Raw genomic sequence first — 25,238 nt, forward strand, 5'->3', positions numbered from 1 at the left:
AATCAGGAAGAGGGTTTCTCTGAAGATGCATTACCTTTGAAAAGGATTAGTAGATGGCAGGGAGCCAGTTAACATTTAGGTTTAATACTTGTTTGCTTTGGTAACATTTTTCCTGTGGTGTGTGCCAGATCCATAAATGCCATGCAGACTTCATAGGAGCCAGGTACAAAACTAATGACTTCTCTGCCTAGAGCAATTAGGACTTCCCCCCCTACTTTCTGATGGATAATCTTTAGTGAGGTTATTAACTGCACAGCTGGCTGAGTCTTCAGTGACTGGAGGAACTGTGGCTGGCCTTCTGTGTCTCTCTGCATGTTAGAGATGCGAGCTGCCTATGTGGGGAGGGCAAGCCGGCTGTGTCAGTAAGAAAGGATGTGATGCTGGATACTGAGCAAGCATTGGATGAACGTTCTGTCATTAGATGTCTTCTGTGCGTCTTTAGATAACATAATTGAATATTGCTGAACTGCTTTACATTTTCAAAGGAGAAATGACAGGGGCCAATTTCTTAACATTTATTATGCATTAGACACTCTGATGAATACATTCACACTAGTATCGCACAGCTAGTGAAATGGCAGGAACGATATTCAAATTGTAATTCAGCCTGGGGCCAAACATGAGCTCTTGAACAGTGGGTTACCTTGTCTTCTGAGTTCATCCTGAAAGACAGGTGATTCCCAGTACTGTTCTCATTTTATAGATGATTGAACAGAAAAGGTAAATTACAGGCTAATAAGGGGCAAAGCTCAGAGTGGCTCAAAGTCCTGTGTTTTCTGTATCCTTCCATGACCATGTACTCCCTCACTAGTTTTGTGAGTTAGATTCAAATACAAAGGAAGAATCAAAGTCTCTTTCCCATCAAATTAGCTTATGACTCAGTATGTGTGGTCATAGAGTTGGGGGAATGGAGAGAGAGTATCATTTATCATTGAGGTGTTATATTTTATAAGAAAATCCAACCAGACCACTACAGAAAATGTAAAGATGAGAGACTTGTGGAGGAGGCCCTCACTTTCTGTAGGGCTGGTGGACACGCTTCAGGATTTCCGTTTAGAACTCTGGTCTTACTGGGTACCACCATGGCAGTCGGCACCTTGGTTTTAGAGTAAGAAAGAGGCCAAATGGAAGGACCATTTCTAAATCTCCTCTCAATAATATTTTAATAGCAGAGTCTTATATTTGGGCTGTTTACCCAAATGGTTAGTTTTGATAGCCTTGATTCTGGGCATTTGGTCTTCTAGAGTGCTTTATGGAAGGAATGATCATTAGTAAAGTTTGAGAGTGAAATGGATGAATTGTCCTGACTTCTCATAAGCGAGGAGAAATTCCTTCTTAATCTAAAATTAACTTGGGAGAATGGCATTGTAACATGTATACTATCATGTAAGAATCGAATCGCCAGTCTATGTCTGATGCAGGATACAGCATGCTTGGGGCTGGTGCATGGTGATGACCCAGAGAGATGTTATGGGGAGGGAGGTGGGAGGAGGGTTCATGTTTGGGAACGCATGTACACCCGTGGTGGATTCAGGTCAATGTATGGCAAAACCAATACAGTATTGTAAAGTAAAATAAAGTAAAAATAAAAATTAAAAAAAAATAAAATAAAATTAACAAGACACTTTAGAAGATCTGCATCAGTCTCTAGGATGAATAAAATAATCCGGTGTTTGGTATGTTTAAAATGTACAGTTATTGGAGATTAGCTATAGACTCACATAGCATTTCTGCACTTAATGCAAGAAAGTGTTTAAAACATGTGATTCTGTGAACTAAATATTCTCAAGTAGCCTTCTCTCTTCCTGCTTCTAAAATCAAACGTTGATACTCTTTTGCCTTTGTGCATGTTTAGAGAAAACTCTTGTTTTCCTCCTATGTTTCTTTACCCTTTGTCATGACTGCATTAAACAAGCAATAAAAATGCGTGAAAAAGTCAGAAGCAAATGTTGACAATCTGTGTGATGTGATTTTCCATTAAATACTTTATGCATTATTTGTTTAGATGAAGATATTTTCACTCTATCTATGAATTTCTCTTTTTTTTTTTTAAAGCAGGAACCGCCGTTCTTTTTTTTTTAAAGCAAGTACCATGCCCTTTCAATTTGAGAGTGGCTCTGCTAAGTATTTATAAAGTTTTCCCTGTGATTTTTGTTAAGGCAAGTATATATGCAGAGACTTGCAGTATTTACTGTGGATATTCAAGAATAGGCAGTGGGGACCTCTGCCACTATTTTCAGCCATTTTTTCCTCAGATATTTGATTGCCTCCTGTCAGGCACTTGGCTTCCCTGATAGCTCAGTTGGTAAAGAATCCGCCTGCTATGCAGGAGACCCTGGTTGCTTCCTGGGTCAGGAAGATCCCCTGGAGAAGGGATAGGCTACCCACTCCAGTATTTTTGGGCCTCCCTTGTGGCTCAGCTGGTAAAGAATCTACCTGCAATGTGGGAGACCTGAGTTCGATCCCTGGGTTGGGAAGATCACCTGGAGAAGGGAACTGCTACCCACTCCAGTATTCTGGCCTGGAGAATTCCTTGGACTGAATGGTCCATGGGGTGGCAAAGAGTCGGACACGACTGAGCGACTTTCACTTTCACTGTCAGATGTTTGCCAGGCATGGAAGATCCCATGGTAAAGAAACAAAAAAAAGAATCTTTGTGTGAATGCTAGTGATAGAGATAGAAACCAAAGAAATAGATAAATACACATAAATTGTGATAAATGTAAGGAAAGACAAATTTAGAAAAGTGTATTTATCGTAAGGCATGCTGGAATGCAAGTGAAGAGGACAGAGAAGGTGATCATTAAGAAATGACATTTAAGGGACTTCCCTGGCAGCCCACTGGCTAAGAATCTGCCTGGCAATTCAGGGGATGCAGATTCGATCCCTTGTCAGAGAACTTCAGATTCTACATGCCTTGAGACATCTAAGCACTGGGAGCAAAAGATGACGCAGTGAAGATCTCACATGCCACAGCTAAGACCTGACGCAACCAAATAAGTAAATACTTTTTTTTTCTTAATCACATTTAACACAAGTAAGATCTAAAGCATAGGATCAGGTAGGTGAAAAGGATAGGGTTGGAAAAAGGGAAGGAAGAGAGGAAGACTGTATTTGCTAGGATTCATTTCAGCTGAACCAAGGCAGGGATTTATTTTTCTTTGCATTAGCTTAGGTCAATATTGGCTGAACCCCATTATCAGAGATTCCTGTATCTTGGATTATGTTTCTCCAGCCTGTGGTCCACAAGGGCTCTCGGTTTCCGGCCAGAATGTCCACACTCCAGACAGCTGGCAGGAGGAAGGTGATGCAGGTTGCTTCTGCTTCTGTCCCATTGGCCAGGACTTGGTCATATGGCAGCAGTTGTAAGAAGCCTGGAAAGTGTAGTCTTTATTTTGGGCAGCCATGTGCCCAGAATGCTATTCTTGAAAAACATGGGGATAGTGTTGAGAGAGAACTGGCAGTCGGCCACCATCACTTATCACGTGGGACTCATAGTCTGGCTTCTCTCCCCCAGTTAGAAGCAGCTGGTGCATCCTCCCGTCCACCACCTCCTGCTTTCTTCATCACACTTTCCTCAGAGGGAGGGGGTGATGATGCATTCAGAGAGGTATGAGGTTAGCTAAGGCTGAGGACTACCTGTCATGGTGTATTCAGGGAAACTGTGTTGTAATTGCTCCAACTAGTCAGTCCTAAACTCTTGACTCAGGCATAGTGGAAACTTTCACTAGTCAGTAAGTAAAAACTAATTACATACTGTTAGTGTTGTTTTTATCACTTTGGTGCCTAACAGAGCATCTGGCACACAGCTGACTAATTGCTTGCTAATTTAGTTATTGACTAATAGAGAGAGGGAAACACATGTGGTAGTTTTCAGTGGCCCACCGGGATAAATGACAAACGAAAGAAGCTAAAGCTGTGATTATGAGTAATAATCTGAGTTCAAAGATGAGAAAGATCAACATGGATTCACACTTTAGAATCAAAGCTTCTCTTGTGGCTCCGCTGGTAAAGATTGCACCTGCAGTGTGGGAGACCTGGGTTCGATCCCTGGGTTGGGAAGATCCCCTGGAGAAGGGAAAGGCTACCTACTCCAGTATTCTGGCCTGAAGAATTCCATGGACTGTATAGTCCATGGAGTCGCAAAGAGTCAGACACGACTGAGCGACTTTCACTTTCAACCTCATACATCATCAGATCCTTCTTTTTATAGGTAAATTGAAGCTGTAGTATTCAGTTACTTATCTGGGCTTAAGCAGTTGTTGGTAGCGGGATTGTTTTTTCAACCATTTGTGTTTTTCTGGAAAGGCTTTTTAACAAGGCTGGGGAGTTGATCTGGCTTCTGGATGTCTAGTTTTGAATAGGTGGAGAAGACAACTTTGCAACCTTGTGTTTAACTGCAAGGCCAGTGTGAGTAACATGACTTCTGAAACAGAGTGAAATATAATGAGATTAGAAATATCTTATTAGAGTAGATAGGAATTCATTGAGGAATCTGTAAGTGGCCAAGTGGATCTGAGAGAGTGACAGAATGGCTTGGTGTAACTGTCCTATGACACAATCACTGGAAGCTATTTTTTTGAACTCCTTGTTACCCTTTTTCAAAATACCTGGTAGCAGAATGGTACGAGCATATCTTCTTGAGCTTGAATGCCTGGTGACTTTGGGCAAGTAATTTATCTGTGCCTCTATTTTCTTAGCTACAAAATGCACATAAAGCAATGTATTGAATATGATGATGATGTTATAGTGAGTCTTAAATGAGTTATTATAAAAGAAGTTCCTGGAACACCCAGTGTATGGCATAGGGTCAGTATTAGTTTTCATTGTTGTTACAGTTACTGGAAAAGAATATATGTAGCATGATAAGATGAACACCTCTGAACTCACTCAAATTCTGAACCAGAACTTTAGAAATAGCATTGCTTTATACATTTATTCTTATCTCTTTTATTCCTCTTAGCCCCCTCCTATATAGCGTGTAATAATTTTCTTCTATAGTAAAGGAAAAGAAGAGAATAAAGGAAAGAAACCATATATATTTTTGATTCCTAAAAGAGGACTTCATTATATTTACTACTGTTGAACTGGAACTTCTTGCTTAAAATAATTTTGTAAATTACTATACATCAGTTATCTACCTAGATATACTTAGGGTCCTAACCAGTAACCCTGACCTCACAGTCTACAGAAAACACCCCACCATTTATCTGTGCCAATGAGTTCTTGCTTTGTGCTACCAGGCAGAGTTCATATGTTTGTTTCATCTTAGTAGGCAGAGTTCATGTGATTTGGATATTCTAGAAGAATTTTATAAATTATTAAACTTTTAACATATAGAGAATCAAGTTGTCTTTAGCCCTTTATAAGTTCTGTCTCAGGGCTTACTTGGTTTTGTCTGTAAGCCTTGAGTATAAAATTATCAAAAGCCTCATATGTATATGGGCAGACAATCTGAGATAAGGCACCCTTTCTGCGGAGACTCTTAGAGGAAAAGAGAAAAGGAGGTGTAAATGTGTTATCTGAAACACACTCATGAAATTCACTTCTTAAAAATCTAGCTTTGGAATTAGGCCAAAATAAATTTGTTACAGTTAAACTAGAAAAAATAGTTCATTGGATTTTTAAATTTATTTCACTGTGAATATATTTTCATTACCAACAGTATATAAAACCTTATAGAACTGAAAGCAAAACCAAGACAAGGATTTATAAATCTGATAGAAGAAAGATAAAGATGTACACAGTTGACATAATTCAAGATAGTTGTGTGTGTCAACATGGGCTTCCCTTTTGGCTCAGACAGTAAAGAATCTGCCCACAGTGTGGGAGACCCAGGTTTGATCCCTGAGTCGGGAAGAGCACCTGGAGTAGGAAATGGCAACCCACTCCAGTATTCTTGCCTGGAGAATTCCATGTGTGTGTTATAGCAGAAGAAGAGTTCAGTGGGAAAATTCAGAATGAGAACCCATATTCAGCTGAACAGATCAGCATTTCAAGGAAAGGATACTATTTGATTTGGACTTTGAAAGGTGCTTGGAGTTCCTATCAGTTATATTGGGAGAGTAGGCATTTTTGAAAAGAAAAGTCTTGGAGATGGAAAAACACAGGGTGGAAACTGGGATTAGTGAGGAATGAGTGGTGGATGAGTTTGAAAAGGAGGTTGAAGCAGATTCTAGAAGGCCTGGTTAGAGTAAGCAGCTGGTAGTCCACAAGATTGGAGAGTATTCAGAGTAAGCAGGAGATTGACATGTTCAGAGGTGTTAGATATTGAAGGTGGGGGCAAGGGGAAGGGGTTTTGCAGGATGCTCGGAGAATAGGCAGAGCCAAGTCAGAGGCGCTAGTGAGGTGGTACAGTTACCTAATGACTATCAGCAGTATAGCTGGTGAGTTGGTGAAAAGGGCAGAATCCAAGATGATTACAAGACTAGGAGCCTGAGTTTTTGGCTGAATGATAGGTTTTAAGGAGCTAACTTAGGAAGGAGATGGTGAGTTCATATTGTCAGATATCAAAGAATTGTAATATTTTAAGATAATAAATACAAGGAGTTTCACTTTACAGGCTTTCCAAAATAGAAAACATTCAGTGTAGATCTCATCACTGTGACTGACTTTTTGTATATTCACTTCTAATCATATCTATTTGTATGTTTACAGTTATATTCATTGTGTATGTAGGATTTTATTTCTTGCTTTTCACTTTAGATTATAAGCATTTCCCACATGGCTATATTTATCCCCTCACAGATAATTTTAATGGTTGCATAATTAAGAATTTCAGAGCAGGAAGAAGTGTTAGCTATTTACCATATTAGAGGCTTAGTGTGCTTGATGTGATTTTTGTGAAACTGCATATATTCATTGCTGATGTTTACAAGCTGAAGTTAAGGTTTGAAACTTGGGAGAAATCTTGGCTCTAAAAATATATTTGTGAGACGTCTGTTGTTCAGTTGCTAAGTCGTGTCTGACTCTTTGCAACCCAGGGCACTTCAGGCTTCCCTGTCCTTAACTATCTCCCGGAGTTTGCTCATATTCATGTCCTTTGAGTCAGTGATACTGTCTACCTATCTCATCCTCTGCTGCCCTCTACTTCTTTTGTCTTCAATCTTTCCCAGCCTCAGGGTCTTTTCCAATGAGTCAGCTCTTCGCATCAGATGGCTAAAGTATTGAAGATTGAGCAGCAGTCCTTCCAGTGAATATTCAGGGTTGATTTCCTTTAAGACTGACTGCTTTGATCTCTCCTTGCTGACCAAAGGACTCTCAAGACTCTTCTCCAGCAACATAGTTTGAAAGCATCAGTTCTTTCGTGCTCAGCTTTCTTTATGGTCCAACTCTCACATCCATACGTGACTATTGGAAAAACCATAACTTTGACTCGATGGACCTTTGGCATCAAAGTGATGTCTCTGCTTTTTAATACACTCTCTAGGTTTGTCATAGCTTTCCTTCCAAGAAGCAAGCTAAGAGTTATGTGTTTGCCAAGGAAGAGAGTTTAGAAGAGAAGAGAAGAATAAGAATGGTTTGATTATTTGTTCAAGCAAATTAGCTAAGTTCATCATAATTTAATATTTACATGTGGATATCACTGGTATAGTATGTTCTAGAAAGAGGTGCAAAGGGCCCATCTGATGTATATAATGAATATTAAACTTGTGGCAACAAATAAAGACCAAAAAGAACCCAAGACTGATCATAAACCAATTAGTAGTTTGCAGTGTTTTCCAAACTGGGAAGTCATGAGCTCTAGAAAAATCTGTTGACTGAAAAAAGACAAAAACTCTCAGAATAGCTATTTGCCAGAATTGGGATAAATTGAGCCAGAAAGTGATTGACCAAAATGTTCATTCAGGATTTTCCATAAGATGGTGCAGAAAAACCCAAATGAACATTTTGGCCAACCCAAAAAATCAATTTAAGTTGTAAGTGGTAGAATTTCCACACACTAAAATAATTTGATTCATTGTCTTTGGATCAAAATAAAGATTGGGGTTGCTATGCACCTAAAACATTGTGTAAGTCAACTACACTTAAAAATATATCGATATATAGATATATAGATAAAACCTTTAGAAAAGTGAGAAAAACAAAAAAGATTGGGGTTGTGACTCAACTCCTCCATTGTTCTCTTCAATCCAGGATCTCTGAAGCCCAGTGAAGGCTTAGTGGCTCACCCTAGGTCCTCTCTGAAAGTTCTGCATTCTAGATCTGAGGCTTTTGGAGCAGAGTGATGTAGAAATTCTCAGTTGTATCCACAAGGCATGGGTATCAGTGACCTAAGAGTAGTTCCCAACAGGGGAGCATTTTGTCTCCTAGGGAATGTTTGACCACGTCTGGAGACATTTTTGGTTGTCACAATTAGGGAAGAGAGAGTCACTGCCATCTAGAGAGTGGGGGCCAGTGATGCTGCTAAACAGCCACCAATACACAGGACAGTCCCAAAATGTCAATAGTGCTGAGGTTGAGCAAATTTGATCAAGATAAGAAAAAAATGCGTATCTTTGACATCCACATTTTAAATTTAGATGATAAGATGTCCTCTAAAATTCTCTGTTGACTGTTGTGGCACCTGACCCCGCGCTCTCTAAAGACGTGTACTCTGCATCCTGCTGTCTGCAGAAGACTGAGCCTGCTTTGTTGTTTGTACTTGGACTGTAAGGAAAAAAAAATGTGTTTCTATTCACGTCTGGGGTACATTTCCAGCAGTTCATACTCATCAGGCTACATTCCTAGGAGGTGGACAAGCCCTACACCCAAGAGACAGGCGTTTGATGTCAGTTTTCTGTCCTTATCACTGAATTTTCCACCTTTGTTTTTGCTGAATTTGACAGAGGAGAAAAAAGAACTGGGCTGTTTCTCAAGAAAAGGAATTATGCAAATATGTTTAAGTGTATGAATTTTTAAGCCAATATACATGAGAGTCCAGAAGGCAATGTACATTAAGTAACACAGCTAAATTTTCAGCCAGAACCAGAGCTGGGGTTTGAAATGTGCCTGGCATCAAGGGTTTCCAGAGTTCTCTCCAAGCAAGGGAAGGATAAGGCCTCTGTGGGCTGCACTCAAATTCTGAGTTACTTTTTTGAGCTACAGTAGGTTACTTGGTTTGACTTATAAATAACATCTGATATTTGGAAAAGTGAAACTACCATCACCTCAAAGTATATATGTATAAATTAAGTACTTAATGTATATTTAATGGCTTGAGAAAGAGGGAAAGAAGGTTCCTTGTTCATTCAGCATGCCTCCCTGTTCCAGCTGTGCCTTAGTAGGTTGACTCTCCCAAATAAACTCACTTCTTGATGGTCTCCTTGTCTTCCTCCCTGTGTTTTTCATTCCTTAATTATATGCGTTGTTGTTGTTCAGTTGCTAAGTCATGTCCGGTTCTTGGCGACCTCACGGACTGCAGGATGGCCAGGCTTCCCTGTCCTTTACTATCTCCTGGAGTTTGCTCAAACTCATGTCCATTGAGTCAATGATGCTATCCAACCAACCATCTCATCCTCTGTTGCTTTCTTCTCCTCTTGCCCTCGATCTTTCTCAGCATCAGAGTCCTTTGTAATGAGTCAGCTCTTCACATCAGGTGGCCAAAGTACTGGAGCTTCAGCATCAGTCCTTCCAATGAATATTCAGGACTGATTTCCTTTAGGATTGATTGGTTCGATTTCCTTGCTGTCCAAGGGGCTCTCAAGAGTCTTCTCCAGCACAACAGTTCAAAAGCGTCAGTTCTTTGGTGCTCAGCCTTCTTTATGGTCCAGCTCTCACAATCATACATGACTACTGGAAAAACTATAGCTTTGACTATTCTAACCTCAGCAAAGTGATGTCTCTGCTTTTTAATACATTGTCTAGATTTGTCATAGCTTTTCTTCCAAGGAGCAAGTGTCTTTTAATTTCATGGTTGCCGTCACTGTCAGCAGTGATTTTGGAGCCCAAGAAAATAAAATCTGCCACTATTTCCATTTGCTTCCCTGTTTGCCATGAAGTCATGGGACTGGAGGCCATGATCTTAGTTTTTGAGTGTTGAGTTTTAAGCCAGCTTTTCACTATCCTATTTCTTCTTCATCAAGAGGCTCTTTAGTTTCTCTTCGCTTTCTGCCATAAGGGTGTATCTTCTGTGTAACTGAGGTTGTTGATTACAACATATTAAATTTAGAGTTCTGTTAAAGATGAGTATAGCATTACAAATGTACTATATTGTTAAACCCTGATAACACTCTTCACAATACAGTGTATTTTCTCAGTCATAACAACTCCTCACAATTTATTGTAATCCCTTATTTTGTTACTGTCTTCAGAACCCGATGTTAGCTTTATGGAGCTCAGGGATCATCAAGACATCTTTTTAAAATTTCCTCCTGTGCACCCAATACCTAATACTGTATCTGACCATTAATGCATCACACCTCAGTGAGCATTTATGTAATAAAAGAATGGCAGCCCAAGAAATGCAGCCCAAGGTAGGGGTGAAGTGGCATGCAGTTGCTGTCCAGTAACTTTAAGAATCATTTCTTTACTCCTGCGTCCCCTGGAAATGGTCCTGTAGAGGACTTATATACAACTTTAACAGAAATGAGCTTTTGGACCCAGAAATGGTACATGTTACCAGTTACTGTGTTGAATGCAAAAAAAAAAAAAAAAAAATTCTCAGAGCAGAGAGTGACAGATGTTCTATAAGTCTCATCAGAGATGTCCTTTAGTTTGTAGAGGTGATTTTCCCCCTGCCCTGCCTGAAGGTCCTGCCAAATAGCTGGACATCCTGAATGGGGGCTTCCTAAATTCTCGTTGCTCTAGCCAGATCATCTGAAACTCTAGTATCGTTACCTATGTGGTTGCACAAGCTGTCACAGTCGCACCACCTGGATTTTGCCAGTCACACCACCTGGATCTGACGTTTGGATTCTCAGAACAATTTCCTTTTGTGCTGCCAAGCTGTCTTATCACACTCTCAACACATTTTACAGTAATGTGTATGCATTTGCAAGTCCCACTGAAATTCTGTGAGGTTGATTACTCCTGTGGACAATGCACAGGAGGGATTGAGCTTAGACTGGAACTCACCACACCTCCCAGAGCCCTACATGGTGCTGTAAACATGGTGGGCATCAGAAAGTTAGACCTCACTACTAAGAAGCTTGTATTAGTCGGAGTTGCAGAGGGCATGCAGATTTTAAGTGGTGTATCCAAACTTCTCCAGATCTACCCATTCTGGGATGACCACATCTGTAATGTTTTATGTGATGGATTTTTGAACAAGGTTTATCTTCTCTAAAGCACGTTACTTTATTGGTATCTAATATAAAGCTTTATGAAATATAGGGGAATATGAGAGATTTCAACCAGATTGACTAGAATTAGAAGAGAATCAGTGGGCAGAACAGTGATTGGATGGCACCCAGATTTCATGTATGAGTGACCATTGCTTTCTATTTGCGAATTCCCTGCATTCCTTCAACAAATGCACTCCAGTTAATTCATTGCCATTGGAATGACTAGGATGTGTCTTTAATTCATCTATGTCATATTGTCTGCTTTATCACCCTGATTTCCAGTTTCCCTCAGTACATCTAGTTTTAGTTGTGATTTGTTGCCCTGACCAGCCCTAAAATAATATGTGCAAAACACTTAAAAGGGGCATTTAAGTTGATGTGTAATAAGGTTCCTGCTATCCTTTTTAGCATCATCTCCAGCCTCTGTCTTCACACCTCATTCCTTTATTCTCACCGTTTCCTTTGCTTGGTACATCTGTCCCTCCCTCTTCTCTCCTGCGTCAGTGCTTGGCTCACATTATTTCATCTGTGATTCTGTTCTCCAAAACTGAGATGTCTTGTAACCTTCAAAACTATTATATACCTTATGGTTGCAGTAGCACTTACTAAGTCAGCCATGAAGGATAGTTGTACAAGCATTCATTTGCCCAATAGGTTGTGAGGTTTTTTTTATGGTAGAAATGGTGTTTGCTTTGTATTTGTGACCCCACAGCAATTAGAACCTTGGCGAATATTCCTTGAATTGATCTGGGACCTGAAAGAGAAAACACTAAGGAGAGAGGAAGTGGAGCTGGATCAGACGATGAGGGCTTTGGACCAGAGGAATGGGGGCAGTGATATATAATAGGAAAGATTTATGATTTTGAATGTGGATGATCTAATTTTTTTTTTTCACTTAAAATGTATGTAATTTACATTGAAATGGCTGCCATGAGTTCCATCAAATGGAGACTTGTTTATTAATCTCTATGAGAAAACATCCTGGAGATACATATATTGAATATACTCTTTTTTTAAAAAAAAGTCATTTAACTAATTTTTCCTCTAAATATTCTTATGAGGTAGGATGGGAATTTTAAAGATAAAGAGCTAGAGGACGTAGGCAAAGTCGCAGCAATTGAATATTAAATTACATGCCACAATCATGCTACTAAAACACTTATGTTTTAACCCTGACCTCACGGCCCCTGCTCTGTCATGATCACAATCACAAGGCAGTATGAGCCTGATGGGAGAACTTTAATCTTGATGATTAGGTGCCCTTGTGAGGGAATTAATCCAGGGTTTTCCTGATCAGAGGCGCATACCTGTGATCTTGTACTTGTCATCATTATCAATCCACTTCTCTCTCTGTTCCTCATGTGGCTACATTTCCAGATTCTTATCACTCGTGCCCAGGGCTTGCAATAAATCAGCTTCTCATTCTCCTTTCCAGTCTCGTCTTTTTTCTCCAGGGTTTCTATGCACGTTTTTATTTGAAGAATTGTTTCTTGTACATAGTAGCCATTCCGTTATTGTTTTTAATTATTGGGATTTTTATTACCCTCTGTAAGGATCTTTCCCTTTTTGTGGAAGGTTTCCCCCGCCTGCTTTCTGCATCCCCTTGGCTTCCTTATGGAGGCAGTACCAGCAAGCTCAATTGGAAGACACCGCCTATCACTCGAGTTCCTGCTGTTCGTGATAATGTAGTCAATATGCTTTAATGACCCTGTGAGGGATGTATTTTTAACGGAACTGCCCTCAATATTTAGGTGCTCCTGTTTGCCTTGAGGCCAACGTGCTCAGAATATGAATCTAAGCTACTTACCCTTTCATTATGCAATGGAAGGCAGACAGTTTAAATTAATTTGCTGTTGCCCTAAATTTCCTACACCCGGTCTGTGTTTGAATCCAGTGAATTAGTGCTTGCAGGCATTGGGTTTCTCCACGGATCATTTTCAACAAGTCACTTCTGTCTGCTGCGCCATCCTTGCTAGACACTGGAGCTCTTTACGTCTCTTGTCTTTATATGTCACAGGGGGCCAAGGGCACCATCAGCCCTGGAGTTAAAACCTCCTCTGCTTCCAGCAAAGCAGGCTGCCTGAGCTTAAGGAGCCCCCTTCATTAATGTGCTTCACTTTCATCATTTTTCTTGTTTTTAGTTTTTGTGTAGAATTCAGTGAGTCTTTGGTTTTTAGTGGCCAGACATTAGGTGTGAAGAGCCTTTTTTCAAAGATCTTTTGAACAGGATCAGCCTTGGCTGGGTGCAGAGGTCCTCAGCTTCCTTCAGACTGTTGCAAAGAGCCTCCCTCTACACTTGCTGGCTTCCCTATAGTAGAGAGAGTCCAGTCTCCTTGTTCACCTGATAAGCTTGATTAGCAAATAGGCCAACTCAGTGAACTTCCTGAAGATCTTACCATAGACTCTGCTCCCACTTCCTCCAGCCACTGTTGTAAAAAAGCAGCGCCTGCTCACAGAAAACTGGGTTGGTTTTTGAAAACTTCTTTCCAGATCTACCCTTGTGCACCTTGTCTGAATGCACAGAACAATGGAAGGCAGGAAGTTGATTGTTGGTCCTATAAATAATATTATTTTTGTTTCTTAATTAATTTTTTTATTGGAGTATAGTGATTTACAGTGTTGTTAGTGTCTGTTGTACAGCGCAGCGAGTCAGTTATACATTCATATCTACTATTTTTTAGATTCTGTTCCCGTATAAGTCATTACAGAATATTGAATAGAGTTCCTGTGCTATTCGGTTGGTCCTTATTAATTATCTATTCTATATACAGTAGTGTGTATATGTCAGTCCCAGTCTCCCAATAGATCCCTTCCCCCTCTCTCCCCTCAGTAACCACAAGTTTATTTTCAACATCTGTGACTCAGCTTCTGTTTTGTAAATAGATTCATTTGTACCATTTCTTTAGATTCTACGTATAAGTGATATCATATAATTTTATTTTTCTCTGACTCACTTCACTCAATATGATGGGCTATAGGTCCTTCCATGTTCCAAATGTCATTTATTTCGTTCTTTTTATGTCTTGTAAATAGTTAAAAAGCCAAGAGCCCAGATGGGCCAATTTACCTCCCCAGACCACCACTTTCACCAGGCACTCTCTCATACCCCCTACTTACCCGCCACGAAACATGGCATAGAAAAAAGAAATATCTCAAGAAAGAGAAGCCATTCAAGGCAATAAGAAATCATAGTAAGAAAGCCTCATATGAGAAAGCCTTGAGGACCTTTCAGATGCCCAGTGGATGTTATAGTCTGATGGAAAGATTATAACCAGTAATGTATGAAACTGGTGCTTGCTCTGAAGCAAGTGAAACAAGAAGCTGTGCGAGAAGCCATTTCAGAGAGTCTGTTCAGGGAGGGCCACATGCCTGAGGGGGTGACATTTGAGCTGAGACTGCAAAGAAGCCAACAGATGACCCATGTGAGGAACAAGCATGGGAAGAATGGAGGACAGGAGGGTGTCAGGCAGAGGTACCATCAAATACAGAGACACTAGAAGACATGGCCTGTCCCCAGGCCAAATTAGGACCTGGTGGCATTGGTGTCCTCAGCTTTCATCCCTTCTTGCATGCCAGACCCCGACCCCATCATCACACAAAAGAAAGCCATTTCCCATGAGGCCACGGGGTAGTATTTCCCACAATGCCTCTTTCTCAGCCAGCGTGGCTTTCAGATGCTTTTTATCTGGAGTTGACTCTTGGCTATCAGGTGCCCTAAGGAGCAAAAGATGGAGGAGCAGACCCACAGTGAAGTTATCTAACCTTGTGACTAAAATTGGCAAGAATTCCCTTTTTCCTTCTTTAATTATATACCTATTTGCTTTCTCTGAAGGTGTGACTGTTCCTAGGGCCAGCCTGGCTAGTAACTAAGAGGTTCTTTGTTCCATAGGACAGTTTGCTTTTTGATGTGCTGACGAGCAGTATGTCCTGATTTAGGCAAATATGCCAGGCTTTGTTGCTCTTTCATGAGTTAGGGAGAACCAGATGAGAAACGTCCTCTGAGGCTGCCACTGATGAGTGGAGCTGCAGACCAGACATGGCTGTAGGGTTTGGGGATATAGGAGCATACACCAGCAATTTCTCGTCTGAGACCACCAGCAAGATAATGTGCACCATCAGAAGCCAAATGGACAGGGGAGAGGCTAGCCTCTTATCTAAAATTAGCAGCAATTCTTAAAATGCCCTGAGCTTCTATTGATCTATTCCCTAATAGCTCTACAAGTAGAAAGTGGGATTTTTAATAGCCCTTAAAGATCTTGTAAATGTCATCAACTCATTGTCTATGTAACTTGGAGAATAGGGGGAACTTGGGACTAATAAATAAGCCCCGGGCAGTATTCTGAGGGAAGTAAAGCAAGAAAGAAGAAAGTGCCTATAAAAGACTGTCTAATCCCATGTGGATCTGAGAAGTGACAGGAACAGAAAAATATAGTGATACTTGAGTCTAGAAAGATATAGAGGCAGTATTACATAGTCGGGCAGGGCATGGGGTCAGATTACTTGGGTTCAGATTGAGCTCTGTAGCTGGTACCTCTGTGACTTTGGGCTTATTTAATGGTTTTGAGCTTCAGTTTCCTTACTGGTAAAATGAGGCCAGTAGTAATGACACTAAAAAATCAATTTAGGTAATTCATGTTCAGGACCTAGCACTGAGCCTGATTTTCTTTATTACTAGACACACCTCCTGGAGTTGTTGAGGAAAGCCATCTCTGGCCAGTCTTAGAATGGTTCTTTCCTTGGGGAGAAGTTTTCAGCCTTTACTTTATTAGTCTCTATTTTACTGGGCAATGTGTGACCACTGATTAGAGAGCAGTGAGTGGAATAGAAACAAACATATGAAATAAAGCAAAGAGCAAAAAGTCATAAAACAAGACTGTGTAAGTGGCATACGAAATGGAAATTTATTTCTAGAATTCTAACCCCTTATCTTTTTCTTCCTTCCCTACTTCGTGGCTGTTAAAGGTTTTACTCTGCATAACCTACACTCCAACCTTTGACCTGAATGGGAGTGCAGTGCTGAAGATCGCGGAGGTAAGTCCTCGCTCCCCTCGACCCTCAAGCGTTGCTTGTTTGTGCTATCTGCTCACAGCTGCTTTACCCCCACCTGGGAAAAATGCCGGGGTGGAGCTGAGCTGCAGCAGTGGGGTGAGCCCTTCTCTGATCATTACTGTGGGGAATTTTCACTAAGGAGTTGATCTGTGGGAAGCAGGCTCTGTGGGCCACTCTGTCAGTGCTCTGCATGCTCTGGTTTGCTTGACCTGAGGCTTTAACCATGGAAATAACAGTACTGGTTCTCCTGGCACTGCTATACCTAGGTATTACACTCACTATTTTTCCTAAGATTAATTGAAGAGGATTTGATCTTTTTAAAAAATAGGTTTTAAAAAACCAAGTATGAGATTTAGGGACGATGTTTATTGATTCAGTTGCATCCCTGTCTCCTAAACTCTGATGAACGCATTTTATAACAATTGTTGGAAAACCTTCTCTTTTCCATCTGTATTGCAGCCTAGAGTAATGTGTACCTTCAGCACTCCCAAGAGTATGTCCAACAGAAAGCTTGGCTTCCTGAATGTCTGGCGTATGACTTTGGCTTTTGGACACAGCATCATTCCAAAGCCATACTTTAATATGCTTAAAATAAATTTCCTTCCACTTCTTGGAAAGGATATCTTCAGGATTTATGTGTTCTGACAAGAGTACACATGCAGACTTCAATGAGCCAATGATATTCTGAACTCTGAAATTATTCAGAAAAAGAAAATCTAGCTCTCAGCAGTCACGGTATTTTTTTAAACAGTAATGATTACCGTTTACTGAGTATTCAAGGTAGATGCTTAGCACTTTGGACGTGTTCTCTTTTTTTCCTCTTTTTCTCATCGTTGAGGTATAATCTGCAAAATGTTCAATGTTTCGATATGCATATACATTGTGAAATAATTGCCACAGTCAAGCTAATTAATACATTCCTCCTCATACACAGTGAAATCATGAGTAGGATTTATGACTGATGCCTGATCTTTTGTGGTATTGTGTGGCATTGACTGAAAATTGAGAAAATTATTTTTGAGCAGGTAGGTCATTTTATATGTCAGTCAAAAGAAAAATAGACAGCTGACCCCTCACTACAATATAAATCAGTTCTCAAATGTGTATTTAGGTAGGTAGAAAGAATATTTTTCATTACCATATTTGTATGTTTCACTCTATATAACTAAATAAATAGAATAGCTGTCAGTATTTTTAGTTGAATTTTAAGAGATACCAGTGAGTGATCTTATCATTTGTAGGTTTGGGTTTTTTTTTTAAAAAATTAGCTGTGATAAGAACCTGTAACATGAGATCTTAACACACTTTGAAGTGTACAACTCAGGAACATTGACCATAGTGCAATGCTGTATAGCAGAGCTCCAGAACGTGCTCATCCTGCATAACTGAAACTTTATACACGTTGAACAGTAACTCTCCATCTCCCTTTCCCCTTGGCCCCCCCCCAGCAATCACCATTCTATTCTCTGTTTCTAGGGGTGTAACTATTTTAGATACCCCACACCGGTTTGCTTTTATTTATTTATTTTTTTTTTTTAAATTTTTTATTTTTTTTAAATTTTAAAATCTTTAATTCTTACATGCGGTTTGCTTTTAAAATGACAAATGTAGTGTTTGATCAGAGCAAGAAACAGAATTGGCATGTAGGATGCTTGTTGGTTCTTTGCTGTATGAAGGACAAGACAGGAGATGCAGCGTGTCACTCACTGCCCAGCCCATCACCTGCCGAGGAGGGAGGTAGGGAAGGAAGACAGGCTGTTGTAGGACCCTCAGGACTGGGCAGGCCACCAGGGGTTCCCAAGCTCCCTTTGAGAGGGTGGGTGCCTTTATCATACTCACAGGGTTTTTGAATGAGAATCTGAAAAGATTTGTTATGTATCTAGTCGTGGTCAAAAAGTTCATTGGGGTTTATGTAAAAATAAAGGACACAGTTTTCATTTGCAGCAAGAACTTTATTAAACAACAGATTCACTGACCAAATTAATGTTTTGGCCAGCCCAACAATTCCTGAACAGCAGACTCACACTGCTATGGGCCACCGAAGTCAAGGGTGTTCTCAGTGGGGATCTGGAAGCCAAAGTAGAGACTCAGCAGGCCTTTCTAGATGGAATGACACATCAAAACACATTGGTCACACACACACACACACACAAAATAATTTTTAAAAAAATCTCAACCCAAGAGCAATATACAGATAAAGGCATTGAGCGTGGTGGTGAGAGCGTGGGCTCCGGAGACTCACTATGTTTGGATATAAATCCTGGCTCTCCTACCTCCCAGCAGGGTTGCCTTGGATACCTCCCTGGGTTTGTGTTTGTTCTGTGTGTAAAAGCAACGCTAACAGCACCTGTCTCGCTATCTCACATTGTGTGGTTGTGCCAGTTAGACAAGAAAAATAGAACCCATGTAAAAAGCTTTCAGTGCAGGCAGCCATGTAGTAAATGCCGGGTCAAGATTAGCTCCTGCTTTTCTGGAACAGCAGATTGATGACATCTAGGCTTCTGCTAAATAATGGTGATCAGGCCAGGACCCTAAAGGGATGGGTCATCGATGGGGCTAGCTTCCTGAGACCACAGTAGCAAGCTGACTCCCCCCACCTTCTTGTCCTACCTGCAGCCCATTGAGATCCCCCAGTTTGAAGTGTTTCCAGCAGAACATCAGCTTGACAGTCCCAAAGCAGGGGTCAGACCTTTGCAGAAAAATGCCTCACTTCCAGTGCTAGCTCTGACTTCTAGTTCAGGATGCAGGCTTGGGACTGTATTCCTCTGAAGGAAGGACTTGGTAAGGATCATAAAAGGAAACTTTTCATCCAGTATTTGATAGTGGGGGTCCTCCCTTGACAGTGTGCAGGGTTCCAGAGGATGTTTTTAGGCTGTGCCTCTCGTACAGACCCACCAGCAGGTCCTACCACCTCCCTGCCCATGCTGGACCTTAACAGCTGAGACTGCAGGTTCCCTCAAGCCCAGCTTCGATGCTCAACTCCTCTCTGGTGACTGGAGACAGGGGCAGATTGTCCAGCATCAGCAGGGGGATGGAGACTGCTTTGTAAGGACCATAATCATCACCACTTCAAAGTGCTTTTGATAAATGGCAGTGTGAGGAATAGCTCCTCTGTGCTAGCCTGGACTTGGCGTGGACACCAAGTTCAGGGGAGTAAGAATCCAGCTCTTGCAGCTGGCCAGTCCCTGGGGGAGGATGTCTACACGCCAGTCTGCCAAGAGAGGCAGTCATCCAGGAGCACCACGAGCAGGCAGGTGCCAGTGCTGGGGCCTCACTTAATCCAGCAGCCCCGATCAAAAGCCAGTAATGGAAACACCCTGGAAACTGTTCTCCTGCTGAGAACAGTGGATCTTTTATCCACCAGGCTTGTACACTGCAACTCAGTGTACTTCCATCAGGTATTAGCTAAGAGTTCCGGGTTCACTGCTTGCTGTGTCCATTCCCTCTCAGAACTGATCATTCTGAGGAGGCTTGAAAGCATAACATCGCTTGTAGTGACAAGAGATAACTACAGGGGGCTTCCCTGGTGGCTCAGTGGTAAAGAATCCGCCTGCTAATGCAGGGAGACATGGGTTCGATACCAGGTCCAGGAAGATCTCATGTGCTACAGAGCAGTTAGGCCCACAACTATCGAGCCTCTGCTCTAGAGCCTGAGAGCTGCAACTGCTGAGCCCACATGCCACAACTACTGAACCTGAATGTCCTAGAGCCCATGCTCTGCAACAAGAGAAGAAGCCACTGCAACAAGAAATGCGGTGCACTGCCACTGTGGAGTAAGCCCCGCTTGTCATAGCTAGAGAAAGCCCGCACAGCAGTGAAGACCCAGCACAGCCAAAAATAAATGAATAAATAATATAAAAAAGAGACACGCGCCTATACTCAAGGTGTTACATGGCTGCTTTTAATACATATTTAGTGCTTACTCTCAGGGAAGGCGATGGCACCCCATTCCAGTACTCTCGCCTGGAAAATCCCATGGACGGAGGAGCCTGGTAGGCTGCAGTCATGGGGTCGCTAGGAGTTGGACACGACTGAGCGACTTCACTTTCACTTTTCACTTTCATGCATTGGAGAAGGAAATGGCAACCCACTCCAGTATTCTTGCCTGGAGAATCCCAGGGATGGGGGAGCCTGGTGGGCTGCCGTCTATGGGGTCACACAGAGTCGGACATGACTGAAGTGACTTAGCAGCAGTAGTGCTTACTCTCTGCGAGGCACCATTCTAAGAATTTTCCCTGTATTAAATCATATAAACTGTACAACAGTACTGTGAAGCAGGAGCTATTGATTATCCATGTTTTACAGACGAGGCAGCTGGTACAGAGAGAGATCCACTCACTTTCCAAGCCACACACTAGGAAGTGAAAGAACCGGGAAGCAAGACTGGTTGGCGTGCCTGAGCTTTCAGTCTCTACATCCTGTAGAACGTGTTTCATAGTCTGGTCATGGAAGAGCTACTTACAGGGACCCTTAACATTTGCCTCATGGAAGTCGGTGGTAATCCTCCCAGGGGCTGTCCCTCCCTTCATCCAGACCACTCCCGGGGTGAGCACTCTGCAGACACAGCATTGATCTTGCCTTTTATCTTTAAAATAGATCTTTTTATGAAGGGAATACTGTGCCTCAGTTCACTGCAAACGACGACTGAAGATCAGAACAAAAGACAGGCTTCCACAAGGTTGCATAGGTTCCTAAACAAGGCTGGCTATTTTCAGTAGTTACTTGACTAAATTTTGACTTCTCTTTACCCTCCCAAAATGATTCTCTTATGTATGGGCTACTTACAGTTACATAACATTGAAGGCCCTACTTTTATGTTGGTGGTTTTTCTCAAAGCCTACATATTTGAATCACCTGGGAAGTATTAGTGAAAATAAGATGCCTAGGGTCACCTTAGGAATTCTGAGTGTTTTGATCTTGAAGGGACCTGGGTGTACAAATTTTGTGAAGCCCCTGGTTGATCCCTGGGAAGGAAATGGCAACCCACTCCACTGTTCTTGCATGGAGAATCCCATGGACAGAGGAGCCTGGCAGGCTACAGTCCATGGGGTTGCAAAGAATGGGAAATGACTGAGTGACTAACACCTGTACTTTTTTCCCTTTTACTGGCTGATTCTACTGTAAAAGTCAAGTTGAGAATCATTGCTCTGATAGTTACTGTTCTCTCCAACAAGCTGTGGTGTAAAACCATATTGAAAGGAGTTGTGAGGCTCTACAACCTCAAGTGTGACCCACTTGGCAGATGCCTGGGAGCTTATTAGAAATGCAGATCCTTGAACCCCAACCCAGACCTCTGAATAAGAATCTGCCTTGTAATAAGATATCCCATGTGATTCATAAGGGTATTAAACTTTGAGAAGCATTGCCATAAGTGAATAATGGTATAATCTCATTAAAATGAGATCTAAAGATTGTGTTCTGCTAAGACCTTGGTGAGAGCCGTCATGTCTCTCTGCCATGGCGAATCGAGCCATCCCCATGAAGTAGGGACTCCCACCAGCTATAACATCCTCTTAATGGTGGCCACCTTGTAAGTGAAGGATTTTGATTCTTCTAATTTCCCTTGTCTTTCTTCATGTTCTGCTAAACCCTGCCCACATTTTCTCCTTCCCATTTGTCATTGCTTGATCTATATCAACCATATTTGTTAAATGCTTTTAATGATTTAATCTGCCACTGTTCCTTCTGAGGGTATGTTTTTGCCAATAAGGCCCACTGTTAGCTTGTAAAAATATGCCTCCTACCCCAATCCATATTTATATAATCTGGCATAAGACAAGTATGGAGTAGATCTATTTATATGAAAAGCCTAAGAACAACTTATAAATATAAGTTTGTTGAAAAAAATTGCACAATGTGAGAGTTGGGAGTTAAGTATTATTTGGGGCAAAATGAGGACTGTAGCCTGGGACACAGAGTCTCAGATATCTCTGGGAAATTGTTCTGAGGAGGTGAGGGGAGGGGCTAAGATATATAGGAGTTTTGCAACAAAGGGCAGATAGTTGGGAACAGCAAAGGATTACTGTTAATTTAAAGAAACCAGATATGTCAAGTTAAGGAATTTAGCGCTTTTCTAGGTATGGGAAGATGCTAGAGTCTGGGCTCACTGAATTCATTCGATTGATAGGTGCCTCACCTATCTGGGGCCAGTATCCTGAGTTTCCACATCCTGAGTTTCCTTAGGGCTCACCGTGAGGAGTGACTGCAGTTTGATGGCTGCTGAATGGCAGGTATTCAAGAGAATACCCCAGGGTTCACCAGGTCATCACCCGTGGTGGCTGCAGTTGCCAGTCACTGTGACATCCTTGGTTAGTGATATGGCAGGAAGTATTCCACTTCTCAAGTTTATGGATCAGTAGTTACAGAGAGTAGATTATTAAATGAATGATGCTTGTGTAATTTAAGAAAGGATAGGATAGTAGTAGAATTATTTGAAATCATTGTTTACTTCAGATACGCCTGATAGGAATAAGCATTTTTCTTAATTTGCCTTCATTGTATATTTCCTGAAATTGGCAAAATAGCTTACAGCCCTTTGGTTTTTCACCATGGAAATTGCTTAAGAAATAATTTTTCATCAACAAGAAGAATGAACTACAAAGGAGACTGCCACAAAAATAATGGTATTCTGTAGACATAGTGAGACCCAGTGATTTTGCAGATTCTCACATGCTTTCCACCTGCTAATTTAGCCTTTGAAAAATCTGCAACTCTATTTTTAAAGCAGGACATTTCAACCTAAAACTACCACTTAGCTCTTGGAAGCTTTCTTGATTGTAGTTTAATTTCTCATAAAAATAAGTCTTTCACTTAAAAAATCTTTTCTCCTATTGTCACTTTAGATATAGCTAGGGAAACAATTTATAAAAACACCTTAAAATAAATCATTTAAATCACCTGTGGAAGTGTTGGGGGAAGAATTCACACATTCTTCTTTCTTACTCTGGTCTGCATTGACTATTTACTGAAGAACAGTGCTTACCCTGGAACCTGTTGATCAGGAAATGAAATGTGTACTTAAGTATGAAAAATGATGTTGTTTTCCTAAGGTACTGCTAAAACTATAAAAGGATCATTAAGCACTGAAAATGTAAATAAGAAGGCAGCCTTCATTTGTGTGTCTAACTTTAACTTGCTTAATTAAATGGCAGTGATGACAGTTTTTCAGAATAGGGTCTTCTGTGATGCAGGAGAATAAGAAATATGAAATGAATTTAGAATTGGACAGCTATGAATCAGCCAACATGTTTTCTGTTTAATTTCATGAATGATCATTACTGAAACTCCATATGGATACAAAATTCTTTCATTGGTTGAAAGCGAGATCCTTAGTATTTCTCTTACTATTATGTTCAAGTTAGCAGACATGTTGAGTATTCTGAGGGTCTGGTTCAATTCAGTCGCTCAGTCGTGTCCGACTCTTTGCAACCCTATGAGTCGCAGCACGCCAGGCCTGCCTGTCTATCACCAACTCCCAGAGTTCACTCAAACTCACGTCCATCGAGTTGGTGATACCATCCAGCCATCTCACCCTCGGTCGTCCCCTTTTCCTCCTGCCCCCAGCCCCTTCCAGCATCAGAGTCCTTTCTAGTGAGTCAACTCTTCACATGAGTTGGCCAAAGTACTGGAGTTTCAGCTTTAGCATCAGTCCTTCCAAAGAACACCCAGGACTGATCTCCTTCAGAATGGACTGGTTGGATCTCCTTGCAGTCCAAGGGACTCTCAAGAGTCTTCTCCAACACCATGGTTCAAAAGCATCAATTCTTCAGCACTCAGCTTTCTTCACAGTCCGACTCTCACATCCATGCATGACCACTGGAAAAACCATAGCCTTGACTAGAGGGTAGTTACCTTAATACAGGAAAAACTGTCAGAGTGAAAATCACCAAGGCCTTAGGGTTAAAGGAAGAGGTGGTGCCGTAGCCTGAAGCTCTGTGAAGCTGAATTGAAGATGGTTAATGATATTATTGTTTTATTGGTAAGATTTGGAGCATATTCTCATGCCTGGTAAAGGCAGCTCTGTGGGATTTTTCTACATGAGAAAGTCTCATTTGTAAATATTTATTTGCTGGTTTGATCTTAGTCATGGAAAACTTCTAGTCTTTGATCCTACAGCATGTTATCAAGCTCAAGCAGAGTCTCTCTCAAAGACTTTTTTTTTTCTCTTTAAGATTATACTTTCAGGAATCTCCCATTTTCATTCCATCCAACCTCCATCCCTTAAATCCAAAACAGTGATTAATAATGGTAACTACTGATGGTTGCATTCCTAGGGCATGTCAATATACACATCCTCTTTTGATCTTTACCATAACCCACCTACATAAAGAATCCCAAAGAAAGGGAAGTTAATTTGCTTGCCCAGTGACTTTAGGTCAGGAAGACCCTAAGGTGGATGGGAGGAAGGGGTCTCCAGGCTGAAGTCTGATTGCACCCACTTCACTGTCCACATGCTTCCTTTGTAAGCAGGTCAGCAGCACAGCTCCTCCCACTGCCATCTGGACTTGTTTTATGTTGATTTGTTCATAAATAAAAACCAATGTTGAAAAAATTTTAGATATTCAAATCCAAGCTTTGAATATGTGCTGTTAATCACTATGCTATACTGCCTCCTAGATACCCTCAGTCTTAGAAAATGTTAGTGAAATCTTGTCACATTAATGTAGCAACCAACTGAAATTCTTGGGATTTTTTTCCACTTTACCAAGGCATTTAGAGAACGGCTGTATGGTGGTTTTACATGTGAAGCAGAAGTACTGATGCATTTTACTTTTTTTGTGACCGTAGATTAAAGTGATCATTAGGCATATGCCACTTGTTTGGGTATCTTTACACACTGATACTCAGTTTATCTTTTCTGAGCATTTGATTACCATCAGAGGATATGAGTTTAACACAGTTCCACTTGTTACCCCCAGGGAACTT

At 41.1% G+C, this 25,238-nt stretch overlaps 1 protein-coding gene across 2 annotated transcripts in view; it reads left to right on the forward strand.

Moving 5' to 3' along the window:
• Positions 1–25,238, forward strand: part of ARFGEF3 (ARFGEF family member 3) — a 178,449-nt gene that overhangs the window by 54,601 nt on the left and 98,610 nt on the right. For both annotated transcript variants that reach the window (XM_018053258.1, XM_018053259.1), the window contains exon 5: positions 16,227–16,295. In XM_018053258.1, coding sequence (XP_017908747.1) covers positions 16,227–16,295 — 69 coding nt within the window. The remainder of the gene's footprint in view (positions 1–16,226; positions 16,296–25,238) is intronic.

The sequence above is a fragment of the Capra hircus genome, chromosome 9 (assembly GCF_001704415.2).
Source record: "Capra hircus breed San Clemente chromosome 9, ASM170441v1, whole genome shotgun sequence".
Taxonomy (NCBI): domain Eukaryota; kingdom Metazoa; phylum Chordata; class Mammalia; order Artiodactyla; family Bovidae; genus Capra; species Capra hircus.